Below are 16610 nucleotides of genomic sequence, written 5' to 3'. Positions count from 1 at the left end.
TACATATATATATACATACATATATATAATATGTATTATATATATATATATATAATTTTGTATTGATGTCAAAAAATAAAAAAGAATTAGGAACACGGAGAATAAAAGAAAGGAAGAGAAAGGGAGAGAAAGAAAATGAAAGGATGCGAGTGATTGCGATTTTGATGAAAAAATAATGAAGAAAATTTGTGTATGCATGATTAAGAATACTTGATATATAATATAAATATAGTAAGAGAGGGAAAAAGAGGGTGGATGTGAATGAAAGAGCAAAAGAAAAATAAAGAAAGAAAGAAAGAAATAGGAACGTATGAGTGAGAAAGATTCTAAATTCAAAGTTAATGAGAATTTACGATGTGATGCTTTATCGATTAAATCGCGGGAAAGTGACCTTTATTCAAATAAAATACACGTGGGGCGTTTCTGGCTACAAAACTGTGTTGTGAGTTTTGAACTTTATGAATAACACTCGCATGTAAGGTTTTTTGCGGGGGCGGTCGTAGCCGAATCGCTGTGTCGGAAGTTTTCGAAATGATGCTTTTCAAATAATAATCGTACCATTTAATAGAGTATAAATGGGACTGTACTTAAAAAATCGTCTTCTTAGAAAATAATAAAAATAAAAAATTTCAATTACGCGAGAAGGCAAAAGACGGAAGAAAAAGATAAAAAACCGATTTAAAACGAAACTTCTTGTGGCGGTAATTAATTACAACGTTTCGTGCTAAGGTAACAAAAATAAGCTATATCTGTGAAAGTTAAATTTAAAAGTAAACGAATAGCCGATCGATTTGTGTCCAATAATTATTAATCAATATTCTCTGTTATACTTTTCTCATTGCGATTTATTTTTTATTCCCAAAATTTTTCTTTCAAATTATTCTTTTCTTTTGTAAAATTTTCATGTGCTTTCGCGATCCTCGGCTTTCCGACATAATCCGTCCCCGAATGATACAAAGCAAAAATAAAGTCTTTAACATTATGTATTACACATAATAAACACACACGAATCTATTATGTTAGACATGCAATCAAGCATAATTGATGAATACACGATTTAGACATATAGAAGAATTTTGTTTCTTTAGGCAGTAGCGAGGAATGTGCATCGACGGTGCGTTTATGGAACCACGAATTTTCTTAACAAAAAATATTTAAAAAGAAAATAAAAGTAATGATAATAATATTATTAATAATATAATAATAATAATAATATTAATAATAATATTAATAATAATATTAATAATAATAATAATAATATTAATAATAAATAATAATACAAATAAAAAGGAAAAAAATCCACCAGAGTGTCAGAGAATCATATAGAAAAATTGAAATAAACAAAGTAAGATGAGTATCTTTGTACAATGTACGATACTACTAACTATAAGTATGATTCTCGATATCTTCATGGTGTACACGCCATAGATAAATATCCATGATTAAACACTTACGTGTAATTTACAGTTTACACAATGCAACAAAAAGGTGAATATTTAGGAATACAATTGCCACAGCGTTTTACGGATCCGAAACGCTGTACTCCGAGAAATGAATATAAATATATTAACTTAAATGGTTTTACGTGTATTAAAACGATTGTAAATATACATATATTAGATACACCTTATAATAAACATAATTTAACATACTTCAATTTTTTTTTTAGTTGTCTCAAATCTCTTTCGAGCCGTTTAACTGCACACGAGGGTGACAAACAGCATATTATTTTCCTTTATTTCTGAATATTTACAAAATATGTAAAGCATACTATGTAGTATTTAAAAATAGTTATTGAATAACGCAATCAATAATTTTTATCAATTACGATAAGTTATTTTTTTTCCATAAGATTTGGTATTGTTGCATTCTAAGCACATATTAAAAATAACGCGTTTTACGCGGTAAATCGGATAACCAATGAAATCGTAGCCGCCATGGTGGTATTATTTGCACGCCATTCAAACAACCATCATGGCTGAATTAGCAGAAAAAGGCTCGCATAATTTCATAATTTTCTATTCGTCCTTGTTACATCTCTCTTTAGAAAGATGAGCATATTATATTTGTTTTCTGTTTCTAATGGTATCAACAATTTTTACGTTTGTCCTAATATTTTTTATTATTTCTTATCATCTTTCAAAGTATGTATTATTTTCTTTTTCTCTCTCTATCTCCCTTTACCTCTCTAACTCTTTCGTAATCGTATAATATTACCATTGAAATACGATAATTCTAATATACATACACGAAGTTGTAAAGCGTCCTTGATAAAATATATTTTAAAACGTAGATAGCTTGCGCGCGCGTTTAAGTGTATGCGTTTCAATTAATATCATATCGAATTTTATTTTTTGTTTGTTTTAATCGTGGCTTCAAGTGGTCGCAAAGAACGTAAACAAAACAAATACGTACGACCTCGAATTGCGTTTCTCGATGCTCATCGATTTTTATCATATCGAGTACAAATTTCTGTTATAAAAACACGCTAATCTTCATTTTTAATTTTTTAATCTTTTTTTTATAATCTATTGTAATTTGTATTTAAAGAAAAATATAATAGGGTTTTCGTGTGCATGTAATGATACCTTGACATCGATATTACTTGCAATGTAATTATGCGTGTATAATATTATTATTGTAAACAATGCAAGTACTGTCGAGCTAATTGATTACATTTATTTTTATTGTCGGATTAAATTGACATTAATAATTTTAAAAGTATATTTCTAATTTAATATTTAATCTCTCTTGACAGTCTCTTTCGTTCGTTCTTCTAATAATAAGAATAATCAAACTGCTATATAATTATTCCTCTTGGTATCGTCGGTAAGGTAGAAAATGACAAATCTGAACTTATTGATGTATCATTTTATTTTGTTATTTAACTAATTAATAGCTCATTATGATTCAATTTTAATGATTGAATTAATGTATTATTTATCAACTAGTTGATTTTTGATCATAATCGTATATCATAATCTTAATATGTCATGATTAATATAATATAAGCTACAGTTGATAAATTGTAAGTGAAATTATTAGCGTTGTTAATCGTTGTTGGTAGAAACGTGTCGCATTGGTAATCTTGATTTGATCACAGAGGAGGACATTAGTTTCTCGTTTGATTTCAGTCAGAGATGGAGTTTATTGTGGGTACTTGTTGTCGCGATATACGCATATCGGGAGTATTAAAAACGTTATAAGAAAACATTTCAACAGTTTAAAGTAACGGGTTTTATGTAAATGTCTCTTTATCGGTTTACAAATTATCACATAGAATCTATCGCACCGAGCTGATGTCTCCACATTATTTTTTTCGAATCACTTTATCGAACATAACCTATGTGCATACTGATCTTTTATTTTTATTACAATTGATTTTTAAAGTGCGAGAAGAAATACGGCAGCATTATGGCAAACACCTTGCACAAGGACGGATACGAGACACGTAGGGAACAAATTTATATTTTTTATCATATTTCTTTTACAACTTTCATTGTTTGAACTTGTATTAGTTTTATTTATTGTTTCTGATAAGAGATAAGGAAGAGAGGGAGAGTACACACTTTTGTTGTTTGTACAGCAGGAGAATCAACTTTTTATTATTTTTTTCTTTTTCATTTTACTTCTTATTTAATATTTTGGACACGCGCACACTATATTAGCTATTTATTTTGATTATCTTGAAGAACTTTGTTGTTCTCACTTAAAGATCTCATTTTATATTTTTTCTTACATGGAAATAGAAAAATTAATTAAGTGTGGAGGCAGCGGTGTTCTTGGACCAAATGCTGATATGAAGTTAGAACCATCTAGTCCTACGGAAAAATATACAGTACAGTATAGTAGTACAGGCTCTGTAAATACTGCATCCTCGTCTGCTCAAAATACAGGTGATTAGATGATAGGCGAATAATATTTTAGGCATTATTATTTAAAAATAATAATTAATAACAATGAATCTGCTTCATTTGATTTCAGAAGACGAAGACAGTGATAATAAAAATTCAACTATAAGTTATAAGGAAAGACGTAGGGAGGCTCATACTCAGGCAGAGCAAAAACGTAGAGATGCCATTAAAAAAGGATACGATTCGCTTCAAAATTTAGTGCCTACTTGTCAACACACTGATTCATCCGGTTACAAACTATCCAAAGCTACCGTTCTTCAAAAATCTATAGATTATATACAGTTCTTGTTGCAGCAGAAAAAGAAGCAAGAAGATGAACGCAATGCATTGAGAAAAGAAGTTGTTGCTCTGCGTATTATGCAAGCTAATTATGAGCAAATTGTTAAAGCGCACCAAACGCAACCCGGTCATGCAGAAATGCGTGTATCGGATGAGGATAAATTCCAAGTGGTAGAGATGAGACATTTCTTCCCTTATTTTTTATCCTTTTGTTACTTTTTATTTTGAGCAATTAGTTTTCTTTAAAATTTTTCATTATTAAATGACATTATTATTTTTCTACTTATTATTTTGTATTTTTAGTTTCAGGCGATAATGGATCGTTTGTTTCAAAGTTTCAACACTATCTCTGTTGCGAATTTTGCGGAATTGTCCGGCTGCGTGTTCAGTTGGTTAGAGGAACATTGTAAGCCTCAGGTGAATCATCCAACTTATTGTTTATCCAGACGCCTTGACAAACAAAAAAAAAACAAGGAAAAAAAAAAGATACAAATAAAACCAATAAAAATGTGTACACGTCACAGACTCGTTCGTATTAACGAGAACAAATTACTTTCAGACTCTTCGCGAGGTAGTAATTTCCGTTTTACAGCAGCTCAACAACCAAATCAGCTAGTCGAATGTATCATCGGAGTTATCTCCATCGCACAATGTCCCTGTTTTATCAACCTGTATATCTTTCAAAGGATACTCAGACCGGTCGTCAATGAAGTTACCAAAGGGGATAAGAGATGAATGTCGTACAAGAATTAATAATAATAATGATAATAATAAAAACAAAAAGGACAAATATTCAAAAGAAAAAAAAAACAAAAGAAGAAAAAAAAAATATATATATAAATGTATATGTATATACAGGTAGCTCATAATGATCGCTAGACGAAAATATGCATAGAGATATATTTTATATACGATGATAAGCATAGAAGAGATTAAGGACTATTTTGTGATTTCTGGTGCAAGAACAGAAAAAAAGAAAAGAAAAATATAAATCCCACGTTGTTATCATCGGTCGCGCGTAAAAGATGACGTATTGAATATTTTTATCAGATTTTTCTATTATTCGATAAACATACTTGCATATATACATATATACATACATTCACACATCATACGTAAATACATACACACATATATATTTACATAATTATTGAAATACATTTATACATACACACAATACAAACACGCGAACGCGTGCGTGTCGTATACATTCTCGTGTATATGTACAATTAGACACGACATATGTATATCGATGTATATCTAAGCATGTACATACATACATAAAAAAAAAAAAAGAAAGATCTATGAGATCGCAGCTTGGAATAAAATTTAATACCTCAGAGACTCTTATAAACACTAAAGTCCACACAGCACAATGTAAAAATTCGTCGTTGTTTTGTTCGATTAATAATTTCGAAGGACGATGTTTTTTTTTTGTTATTTTGTTTATGTTATTTCTTTCGCTTCTTCGAATATTTTATTGTTGTTTTTCTTCTTTATCTCATTTTTCCTTTCTTCCGCTAAAAGCGATACAAAATCAACTTCGTCGATGAACAATAAGTTAACAACGAGAATTGACAATGAGAGAGAACACGTATAAAGTTTAGATCAGTTTTTAAAATTTTTCGGATTCCGTGGGCATGCTGCTATCACCTTGAGTTATTTCGTTCATAGGTATTTCGTCAAATTTTTGCAGATTGTTTTCTTCAGTAACTTGCATAGTATTACGACGAATGGTCCGTCTTCTTTTAGTGCTATCCCCCCCGGCTGGACAACACAAATCTCGAAAGAGACAAATATAGCATGTGAGTAATATCACCATCATCACAGAACCACAGACCATCAAGATAGATGCCCAAAAAATAGATGCCTCGTCGTCCATCATCGTTTTCTTCGAAAATTTTAACAATCCTTTCTCCGGAAAAAGTTTTTTTGAAATTGATTCACTGAAATAGAAATACACATATATATAAATAGATATATATATATATATATGTATATATTTGATGTATATGCAATTGTCGATACAAGAAAAATAGTCTGCATATTGTGTGTTTATGTAAGTTATGAAAGAAGTTTGAATGTCGGTCAACTTGTCAATACAGGATAACTTCAAAAGGTTTTCTTCGAGACGTACAGGCGTCACGTGTAGTATATAATGGAGAAATAATATAAGGAGAAGGGGGACGGGGGGGGGAAGAATGCAGAATAATTTTGATAAATAAGAGCACGCGCATATTTTCCGGTAATCATTTTTTACTTCTTTCTTTACTTACTTTTTTTTTTTCTTTTTACGATCAACGTGTTTTAATTATGCATTCTGGTATAGGACTACGTTTACTTTTAAAAACGAATAGAAAGTATCATGATTTCAGAGAAAAAAATGTTTGTATTTTCTATTTTTTTATCGTACTCGTTAGAATAAACAAGAGGTCCAAGTACTTATGGCAAATTTCCAAGTGAGTGCTAAGATTCATACGTATTGGAACGAAGTTGTTAATTACGTTTTAGTTTTTATTTATTTTTGTTGTTGTTGTTATTGTTATTTTTGTTAACGTGATTGCTTGTATAGAATAAAACTGTTTGTATTCTTTTCAAAAAGAAATGAGAGAATATAGGAATTTTTGAGAAATTTCTACCCCCATTTTGTAGAAAACGGATTTTAAAAAAAAGTACAATTGTATATTCTCATGGACTACTACAAGTGTGCAAAGTTTGAGAAACAAATCTGAGTCTCTTGTAAATGGCCCTACTACCCTTGTTAGCTTTTTTTTGAAATGAAATTTTATTCATATTTCAGGGATATTTTGTTGCAAAAGATAAGTAAGAGAAACGAATCGGATTACAAGATTTTTTTGTTTATATTATTATTATTATTAATTCTATTATTTAATGCAGGACTTTTCAAACTTTTACAAACATTTTCGCACAATTCTGGATACAGACTATATTATTTCTTCTTTCACTGTTATTAAATTCATACAGAAATATGTATTATACGTGTAACGTTGCTAAATTAATTTTAAATTAATTTTTAATTGTTGCACGTCCAACAATTTTGTAATTAAAATTTCTCTACCTCTTATATTAAGTTACGCGACTCCATGTGTGGTCACGATCACCCTCCTCCCTTTGATAAACCCTTATTTAATGTTGCATTAATCGTATGTATGAGTTATTAGCGAAACAAGCAAGTCCTTTGTCTTAACTTTTTAATAATTGTTTCTTTTATATTATTAGTTTATTATTAGATGAATGTTATAACAAACAAATAAAAAAAAAATATATATACATATATATATATATATTTATAATTTGTTGCAATTGTTCGTTATAATAAAATAATGAAACATCTCGTTAATTTAACTTGAAAATTTCTTATTACCTTTCGGATGAAATTACAGCCTTCTGATATCCTTTAAAAATGTTAATTTTATATCTTTCGAATTTAAAACGATAATTATCTCGTCGATCAACGTCGATTTCTCGCGAGGAAATTTGTTTCCTGGAAAATATATATCAAACGATGAAGAATTTCTTAAGAGTTTTCGATATAACCGAGAAGAAAACTATCAACCGAGAAAACTATCAACCGAGAAAACTTCAAAGCATTAACTATAACGATAATAATTTAATTAGAAAATATAATAATGATGATAATAATAATAATAATACTCGAGTGATAATTGTTTATATTTGTGCTCGTCGATTTATTTTATTTTTTCTCTCTTTCTTTCTTTCTATCGAATTTAATAATTCCACGCATAACGTGCGTAATAATTAAAACGTTAAAATTATTACGAAATACTAATTTGTCGTTGCTTCGTTATAAATAAAAATATACCGGAATGATTTAGAATTTTATTTTTTTTTTTGTTATTTCATCAGTACGAATTTTTTTCCAAAGACACAGATATACACGCTTTTTTAATAATTTGTATACAGAAATGTTTTAAAATGTTACGCGAGCATAACTTTAGAAGAGGATTTTTTTTCGTACGAATCATTTTGTTTGTTTTCTTATTTTAGCGTATCTAAATTATTTCTTGTAGTTATTCCGACATATTTGGGCCAACCTTGGTCGTTAATTTATATTTCGAAAGAAAAAATTATTCGCTTTAATTGCAAGTTGAACGATAATAAAACAGATATTGTTGAACAATTCGTAGATCGTTCGTTCTATTGTAGAATTAATTAACTCGATTGGGATAAAAAAAAGAAAAAAGAAAGAAAGAAAGAGATAGAACAATTTGATATAACGAAACAACTCGTTGAACATTTGTTTTTGACAAGCTCAATCAGCTTCTAATTATTTGACGATCGAATTTCATTCGCACGCGTAGTCCGATTGAACTTTCCAAGTGCAAAAACCATTCGGTGAATTAATTCATCCATGAAAATCAATTTTCCAATAAGTTATAGAACTCACATTCAGGGAGTACATATTTATTTTATTAAACAATATAAACGTATACGCGTGTTTCAAAAATATTTTCTTGTTTCGATGATAGGAGAATAATCTTCCCTAAAGGATCAATTTTATATTTTTATTTAATATTTGAATTATTTGTAATATTGTAAATGAAACGTATTTATATTTATATCGATATTAAACGAGTAAAATATAATTTAAATTAAGTTCACAAATGGAACAACGAAGAGATTTTGTTTTCCAAATATATTTCGCGTAAAACATTACGATATAATAAATAATAATAAATATCATTTTATTTCGAGTAAAAATACTGAAATAAAATATATACGAAAATATGTTGGATGATTTAAAAAAGAAGATAATATAATGAAAATCAAATAATATAAATTATCAATTGATATATTTACATTTTTTCGTTAGAACGATTTTCGTTGTTTTTCCAATAGGATTAATATACATTCCAGCACGAGTTTCCCTTGGAAAATGTTCTTCTTGTTCTAAAAACATTTTCGATCCATGTATAACGCGTAATCATTTGAAATTCACATTTAACACCGAATCCTAAAGACGGATGTCATGTCGTCGTGTATTTTGTGTTAAGAACACTGTTTCACTAAAAAAAGAAAAAAAAAAAAAGAAAAAAAAATAGAAAAAGAACAGATTATCTTTTCAAAGTTTCATTATTTTTCTTATCATGAGTATATATAAAGAAAATTTAAATGAAGTCTTCGTTGCGTAAAAAGAACGTACGAAAAAAATAATATTATCATATGTTATAGGTATTTATGATTATATTCTCTTATAATGCAATTTATTTGACAGCTTATCTCTTTCCTTAAGGTATTTTTCTTTTTTTTTTTATTTTTTCTTTCAATATCACGAGGAAGAAACAAACGCGTGGGATTCGGTGGATTTGGAAAATGTTTTACGAGTTTGTTGGGGAAGGAATGAAGGATGAGAAAGGGACGGAGAGGGTGGATGGTGGTTGACGGGGGTTGAAAGAAAGATTTGTCAGCGCAGCACGGTTTAAACGAATAAAAAAAAAACAAAAAAAAAACAAAAGCCCCGCCGATGTGTGATAAAACGTGTCGAAAATTATCGTCGACGAGTTTATGGTGTGCGGTTGATACAAATTTCGGGGGATATTATTTCGCGTTTGTTTTTTTCTTTCTTTTTTATTATTATTTTTTTTTTTGTCGAACACGTACACGAAAATATATTTAACGCACACACATGTTAGAGTTAGGAGATATTTCAGAACGACTTATACAGGACGAAAGCCGTGTGTCGACTGGACGGATCCCGTTTCTCTTCTCGCGAACGCGCATCCTCCTCCTATTTTCTCTCTCTCTCTCTCCTTCTCTTCCCCTCTCACTCTCTCTGTCTTTCTTTCTTATTCTCACATTCGATCTTTCTTTCTTTCTAATTTATCTGTTAACACATTGCGAACGAATCATTTTCTTTTTTCTATAAAACCCGCGTACCCAATACCCACCCCAACCCGGTTTACTTGCCCAACTATTTTTTTTCTCTTTCGATAAATATTTTACGATAATAATTTGTTATTTTATTCATAAATGTGTGTCGCACGGGAAAATAAGTTGGACAGGGTAAGAATTTAGAATGTTATTTAGGATCTTCTTATTGCAATAAGATCGAAACTTGTTCAACTTACCTCCTACCCCCGCCCCACCAATCCCCTGCGACACATTTATTTAATAATTTTATTTTTGGTTATTTATAAATCATTTTCACCCCCTAGAATATATATTATTTTTAAATAACGTTAGTATGACGGTGTGATAATATTGTCTCGTCATCCGTATTCACTTAATATTTTTAAAACACCCACCCACCCTTCGTTTATTATTCTTTTATATTTTATTATAGTATTTTTTTTATATATATGTTATCGGCGATATATTTTCTTTGTTTTTTTTGTTTTTGCATAAAGCAATTGCCCCACGCATTTTTAACATTCCTCGCTAGTTAAATTCCTCGCGTTGATTTTACTCTCACGCATACATTTGATTTTATTAATTCAATAGGGGGTGGGTGAGGAGGGAAAGAGAGAAGGCTGGCATTCGATACCTCCGCATAGACGATTCACGAATTTTTTTTTTATAAAAAACCATCCCTCTTTTTCTCCTTTTTTTTTTTTTATTCGAGATAATTGAACGAAAAATCACGGTGGTAATATAAAAAACGAAAATAATATTTATTTTCTCTTTCTTTCAATTTTCATTTCCGCGATTCGTATGGGAAATTGATCAAAATAATATTCGAAATAAATCGTATCTCTCCCTTTCTATATATATATATTTTGTTTTTTTTTTTATTTCAATACATATATAAAATACTTTCTTTATGTTCTTTCTCTTCGGTGGATTACACTTCATCTTTCCCGTTTGATTTAACACGGTCTTTTTTAGGAGACACACGTACACACACCCACACATATACACACAGGAGTACTTGTGGCAGTAGACAAGTATTATATGGTTCACTATTCTTTCTTCAACGTCGTCGACTATGGGGGAAAGAAAAGAAAAAAAAAAAGAGTATTAGGAAGAATCGAGATTAGGATGTAGGGCACGTCGGATCGATTTAAAGTTACGTGAGGGGGGCAGGAGGGTTGTTGGGGGGAATACGAATCGAACCTTTTCGCGAAACGCATCTAGTAAACCCAGTTATCTTTATTTCGTATACTACTTTCTAACGTGTCACGTGAAAAGAAAAAAAAATATATATATATATATATTATACTTCTCGATCTTTAATTTCGTAAAATATAAATAAAATTATCGCGTATAATAAATTCTTTCTGTTTCATTTTTCTCTTCTTTTTTTATAACATTCTAGATCCGACGATTATGATATTATTATAATAATAACGTGGAAATGATATACTGTAATAATATACTATATATTTACTTCTAGAATATACTGTAGGAATTCACGATAGATAATATCATTGTATCTGAATATCATCAAGGATATCATAAATTCAGTTCGTTCTCGAATATTCGTGGAAATATGACAATGTAATCGGGAAACGAGATACCTAAAACTCATATTTCTCGTTGTTGGATTAACTTAGGGATAAAGAGGGAGTATAAAAATATAACAATATAAAAATACCAATAATAATAATAATAATAATGAAGGATATAGAAAAGTGGATTATATTGATATAAAATAAATCCAGGTGGGCTGAAATATTCTTTTATATTGTTTTATTTATCATTAAATCTTATTATAATCTTTAAATTAAATCTCAAACGTATACAGTTTGAGTATGGTCAGAATTATTGTATTGATTGCTTAACGATTTATAAATAAATAGAAAAGAATAAAAATAGAAAAAGTAATGAAATGAACAAGTCAAATAGTAATCCAATATTTGCACCCCGAGAAGATGTTTTTATTTATATCGAATGATGTCAGGATCGTTCACATAAAAATGGCCACATAGGAAAAGAAGAAGAAGAAGGAAGGAAGGACCTTGGTGCTTGCCCGGAGGATGATGATAAATACGAACGTAAAAGAAATGATGTGCTGGGTTCTGTTGCTTCTTCTGCGATATTATCGTTGCGCTCAGCTCAATCATCCCTCCTATATAACTCTCTCCCCCTTTTTTTTCTTCCCCTTTTCCTTCCTTTTTTTTTTTTTGCTTTCCTCCCTTTAATCTTTCTCTTCTCTTCATATTTTTTTTCTTTTTTTTTTCCCCCCTGCCTATTTATTCCCTTCTCAATTCTTCCGTCTCAAAGGAATAATTCCGTGATATCTCACAATCAGTCAGTCAGTCAGTCAGTCAGATATCGATTATCTGTTTACTACACGAATATGTCGAACAATTTTCTTTTTTAAATGTTGCCACGTGCTACGTGCAATATGAAATATTATTCTGACAAATCGATGATTTATTTCGACGACATTTAATGAGTTCTTTTTATATTTTTTTCCCCTTCAAATTGTGCCAACGCGAAATTTAATCGAATCAAATTGAATGTTTAATATGTGTGCATATGTTATACATATATGTGCCCATAATTATGAAATTGGTCTAAGTCAAAATTCAAAACAAAATAAGTTTATTATTTATATCCAAATTTGTGACCATTTGCTTTTTGTTTTCTTTCTCTCTTTTATTCGTTCTATTTCTTTATCTCTCTTTATCTATCTATCTATCTATATAATATCAATTTTATCTATCGATCTATTATTTTTTATGTTCTTTTTGGATACGACGAAGACAACATAGGTAATATTGATGTGCCATAATAAACACGCACCTATTGGAACGCCCAATTCGGTTTTTATTAATCACTATCGACAAATAACAAGGACTCTGATAAATGAGAAAAACTTAAGCATTCAGCACTTGCTTCGATTAGAAATGTCAACCATTGTAATCTCTTTTTTTTCTTCTTTTTTTTTTGTTTATCGTTCGTGATAAAACGTTCGGACAACAAACGTTGAACAATTGTGTGATTCTTCGAAAAAAGATATTCTTTTTCTTCTTATTCGCGTGTTTTAATGCATATTTATAGATTTTCATTGGATTCAAAGAAAAAATATATAATTGGTATCTTATTAATAATAAAAATCTCGAATGATCGTTATTACGAAAAATTCTTTTTCGATATTGTTTCTTTTTTTTTTTTTTTTTATTTTTTAATATAAATTTCTTATATCGATGTCAATAAACGATCTTACCTTATTTCTTTTCAGTCTACGGTTAAAGATATACAAAATGATAGAATTCAAAGGTACGGAAATAATTTGTATAGAATGTCATTCGTTAATGAAAAATTCTATTTTTAATATTATTTTTCTTCTTCGTATATTACTTATAATCTTTATAGCAGGGGTTCTCAAAGTATTCGCTCGCAAATAAATAAAAATGCACCCACGATGCATGTCGTATCATAATGAATTATCTCTCGAACTAATAAAGATAATTTATATTTTTGTAAAAGAAAAAAAAAAGGAAATATAACACTTATCAAATTATAATTATTAACAAATGTTTTTATCGATTTAATTTTTGAGTAAAACCTTCCTTTTCTTTTTGTTGGCTCATCAAATATTTTGAAATTTACAGTTAAGTCCGCTTAGGCAAAACTTTGGGAACCCCCATAGGTTTCAGAAAGAATCGGAAATGTTTTTCATCGAAGAAATGTTATAATGAACATATTTTTGTATTCAAATATTATTTGCATTCGATATTATTGACTTTCGATGCTAATACAGAGTACTTTTTTTATTCCCATTCTTCTTCTTCTTCTTCCTTCTATTTTTCGTATTAATACTAAATTAACTATGACCGGTTTATAATGGGAAATTTCAACGAGGAATAAAAATTCGGTTAATTTCAATGTTACATTTTTCTTGCCAATGCTTATATTTAATTCTTAACGGTATTGATTTTATTTAATGAATGTTGTTCAAAAAAATAGAATCGTTTACGTAATTCCCACTATTTAAATAATCAGATCGAAATAATATGCAATTTTGTACCGATGACATTTGTATTTATAGCATTTATTAAACGACGAAAAATCTTTCTCGTTATTTCTTTTAAATGATAGAAAATGAATTGAAAATTCTAGCTATTACGTTTCTCCAACTCCCGACCCACTGTAATAATGCAACTTAATATTGCAACAACGCGAAAGACGGTATTAAATCTTCCACGTATTTCAAATATATTTTAATAAATTTTCACATAAGATTTTACGAAAGAAACCTTTCATGGGAAGACCTGTAATTCTGTACGATCAATTTCAATTTTATTTATTTCTTTCTTTTTTTAACGATTAACTCGTATAAAGCTAAAACAAGATCGTTAGAAAATTTCCTTTATTTTCTATTATTTTATTCGAATCGTATTTAGCAGAACCATTTTAATACAAAAAAAAAAAGAAAAAGTTAAAGTTAAAAAGTTAAGTTACGTTTATCATATCGAATGGATAATAAATGCATCGATATTAAAGGAAAATTTTGATTTGTTGATTCTTGTTGTTGTTTCATCGGGAATGCATACTAATGGTTTAATATTCTTGGAACTTCTTGGTATGAAGAAGGTATGCCAAGAGTTTCTGCAACTTCGTATTATTCGTATCGTTTTCAAGCATTCCTCAAGCTGCTTCAAGTGCCTCTCGCAAAAGCCCTCTCACTTCCATCAATTCTCTTCTAAGTTTCTCGATATTCGTCCTCTCAATTTCCCTATTTTTCTTACGGAAATAACGTTGCACCAATTGCATCATAACTTGTGCAAATGTTTCATCTTTTTCGTCATCTATCGTTTCCTAAAAGAATTTTTTTTTAAATCAAAACATTCATCGGAAATCTTTATTCGAATTCATTACTGTTATCGTTTATTTCTATTGTTTTCCTTTATTTTTTAATATAACTATTCGCACAAATAATTCTTTCATTTAAATTGTAATTATTTTTTTTTTTTTTTTATATATATATATGAATTTCGATGAACTTGGATCTCCACGTCGGAGAAATAAATTTCAATTTCTTTCATATATTAATAACGATGATAATATAATAATAAATTTTGAAGTTAAGTAGAAAAAAAGAAAGAAGAAAAAAAGAGAGAAAAACGATCCAATAACCAATTTCCAAAATCTTCTTTGTTTTGTTAAGTTAACAATGTAATTATTTTGAGTAAGATCGAAAATTGATCCCGATCTTATATTAAATATTATATCAATTTCACTTATCGTAAGAGGCCTCGGCGTAATCATTCGTTAACCTTGAAAGGAATCCTCCTTTTTTCCTCTACCCCCGCTCCCCTTTCCCCCCACCTTTTTTGAAATTACCATAAAGTGTAACGTGTAATTCTATGGTACTAACGATATAGCAACACTGCATGAAGTCCCAGCGGGCGCGTTTATTGGTTGGCGGCTTGACGAGTACCTTCACGTATTCGACGATCGTTTGAAACCCATCGAAAGTTGGAATTATATTGAAGGGTGGTGGTAGGGTGGTCATCAACATGAAGTCGACGTAAACCTACGTAGAGAGAAACCTTTTTTTCTTTTTCTTTTTTTTTTATTATTATTATTATTATTATTATTGTACGTATGGGACTACTTTCTACGAAAGTTTTATTCTCTTAACCTCGGTTCTACCAAAGGTCCACTCGACGATGACGTTATCTGTGACCTTGGTGAAGGTATTGGTCATACAAGCAATCAACATATTGAGAACAACCACCACAGAGATGAATTCAAAACCTTTTGAGAAATTTAGTGTGTTTCATTAATGTGCTTACGGATCTCAATGATGTTCGTCTTTGACGAAATTTCCTTGCCATGATTTTATTACGATAATGATAATCGAAACGTAATATCGTTTTATAAATATTCGAATTACTTTGGAAAATTAGTAATGGTTTTAATCAAATATAAAAGGGCGGATTTTGAAAAGATTTGTGTCCTGTATATAATGTATATTAAATAAATAAAAGTATTCCATATAAATATATCCCATAGATCAATGAAATATTGAGTATTACCGACATTTTATTAATTCCATATATAAATGTAGGTCGCGAAATGATTAATCAAATTAAAATGATGAAAATAAAGATTGTAGCGTATATACATTTAGACGGGTAGTTAATAAACCCAAGTACTGATGATAAATTAGAAATATTATACTTAATTACTTGCAAACGCAATATATCCAATAACTTCTGTAAACGTATGATGGTTTATAATAGTTTCCGTATCGTTGTCGCATGGTAAATTTTCAATAATTACATCAGCACTCTCGATAGGTGTCATACAAAATACTGCCCAGAATAGTGTCTTCAAGCTTGATGGAAAATCAACGAACGAACTGACCTGTTGTACCTTTATATTACTTCTATCTATTTGTACCATGTCGTCGTAATATTGATATAATTTGCACAAACCTATAAAAAAAATTGTTTATTTTTATAAATAATTAAAATATAT

General features: G+C 29.4%; 2 protein-coding genes and 1 long non-coding RNA gene across 3 annotated transcripts in view; 1 reads left to right on the top strand and 2 right to left on the bottom strand.

Moving 5' to 3' along the window:
* The first annotated feature begins 3088 nt into the window (after positions 1-3088).
* On the top strand, positions 3089-5474 carry LOC106784300 (max-like protein X). The gene is made up of 5 exons (XM_014743685.1): positions 3089-3451; positions 3750-3896; positions 3985-4364; positions 4497-4610; positions 4753-5474. The coding sequence occupies exons 1-5, from the start codon at positions 3415-3417 to the stop codon at positions 4807-4809; spliced, it is 735 nt and encodes a 244-aa protein (XP_014599171.1). The 5' UTR covers positions 3089-3414; the 3' UTR covers positions 4810-5474.
* Positions 5084-9235, bottom strand: LOC106784302. The gene is made up of 2 exons (XR_001381405.1): positions 9036-9235; positions 5084-6139 (listed from the first exon to the last, which is right to left on the bottom strand). It is a non-coding gene; the product is annotated as an uncharacterized LOC106784302 (long non-coding RNA).
* Positions 9236-14771: 5536 nt separating this feature from the next.
* LOC106784257 (short transient receptor potential channel 5-like) overlaps positions 14772-16610 on the bottom strand; it is a 9413-nt gene continuing 7574 nt past the window's right edge. The window contains exons 9-12 of the mRNA XM_014743594.1: positions 16319-16567; positions 15769-15884; positions 15502-15660; positions 14772-14942 (exon numbers count right to left, since the gene is read on the bottom strand). Coding sequence (XP_014599080.1) covers positions 14772-14942; positions 15502-15660; positions 15769-15884; positions 16319-16567 — 695 coding nt within the window. The remainder of the gene's footprint in view (positions 14943-15501; positions 15661-15768; positions 15885-16318; positions 16568-16610) is intronic.

This window comes from Polistes canadensis, unplaced genomic scaffold (assembly GCF_001313835.1).
Source record: "Polistes canadensis isolate GaletaPanama2010 unplaced genomic scaffold, ASM131383v1 scaffold_33, whole genome shotgun sequence".
Classification (NCBI taxonomy): Eukaryota; Metazoa; Arthropoda; class Insecta; order Hymenoptera; family Vespidae; genus Polistes; species Polistes canadensis.
The sequence above is the reverse complement of the archived record's forward strand: the minus strand, read 5'-3'. Positions and strand labels throughout refer to the sequence as shown.

What these genes read in the sequence shown, in the direction of transcription:
- LOC106784300 (XM_014743685.1), top strand. Translation starts at nt 3,415, where the DNA reads ATGGCAAACACCTTGCACAAGGACGGATACGAGACAC. An exon ending in CAAGGACGGATACGAGACAC is followed by an intron (nt 3,452 to 3,749) that starts GTAGGGAACAAA and finishes ACATGGAAATAG; the next exon opens with AAAAATTAATTAAGTGTGGA. An exon ending in AGGAACATTGTAAGCCTCAG is followed by an intron (nt 4,611 to 4,752) that starts GTGAATCATCCA and finishes AATTACTTTCAG; the next exon opens with ACTCTTCGCGAGGTAGTAAT.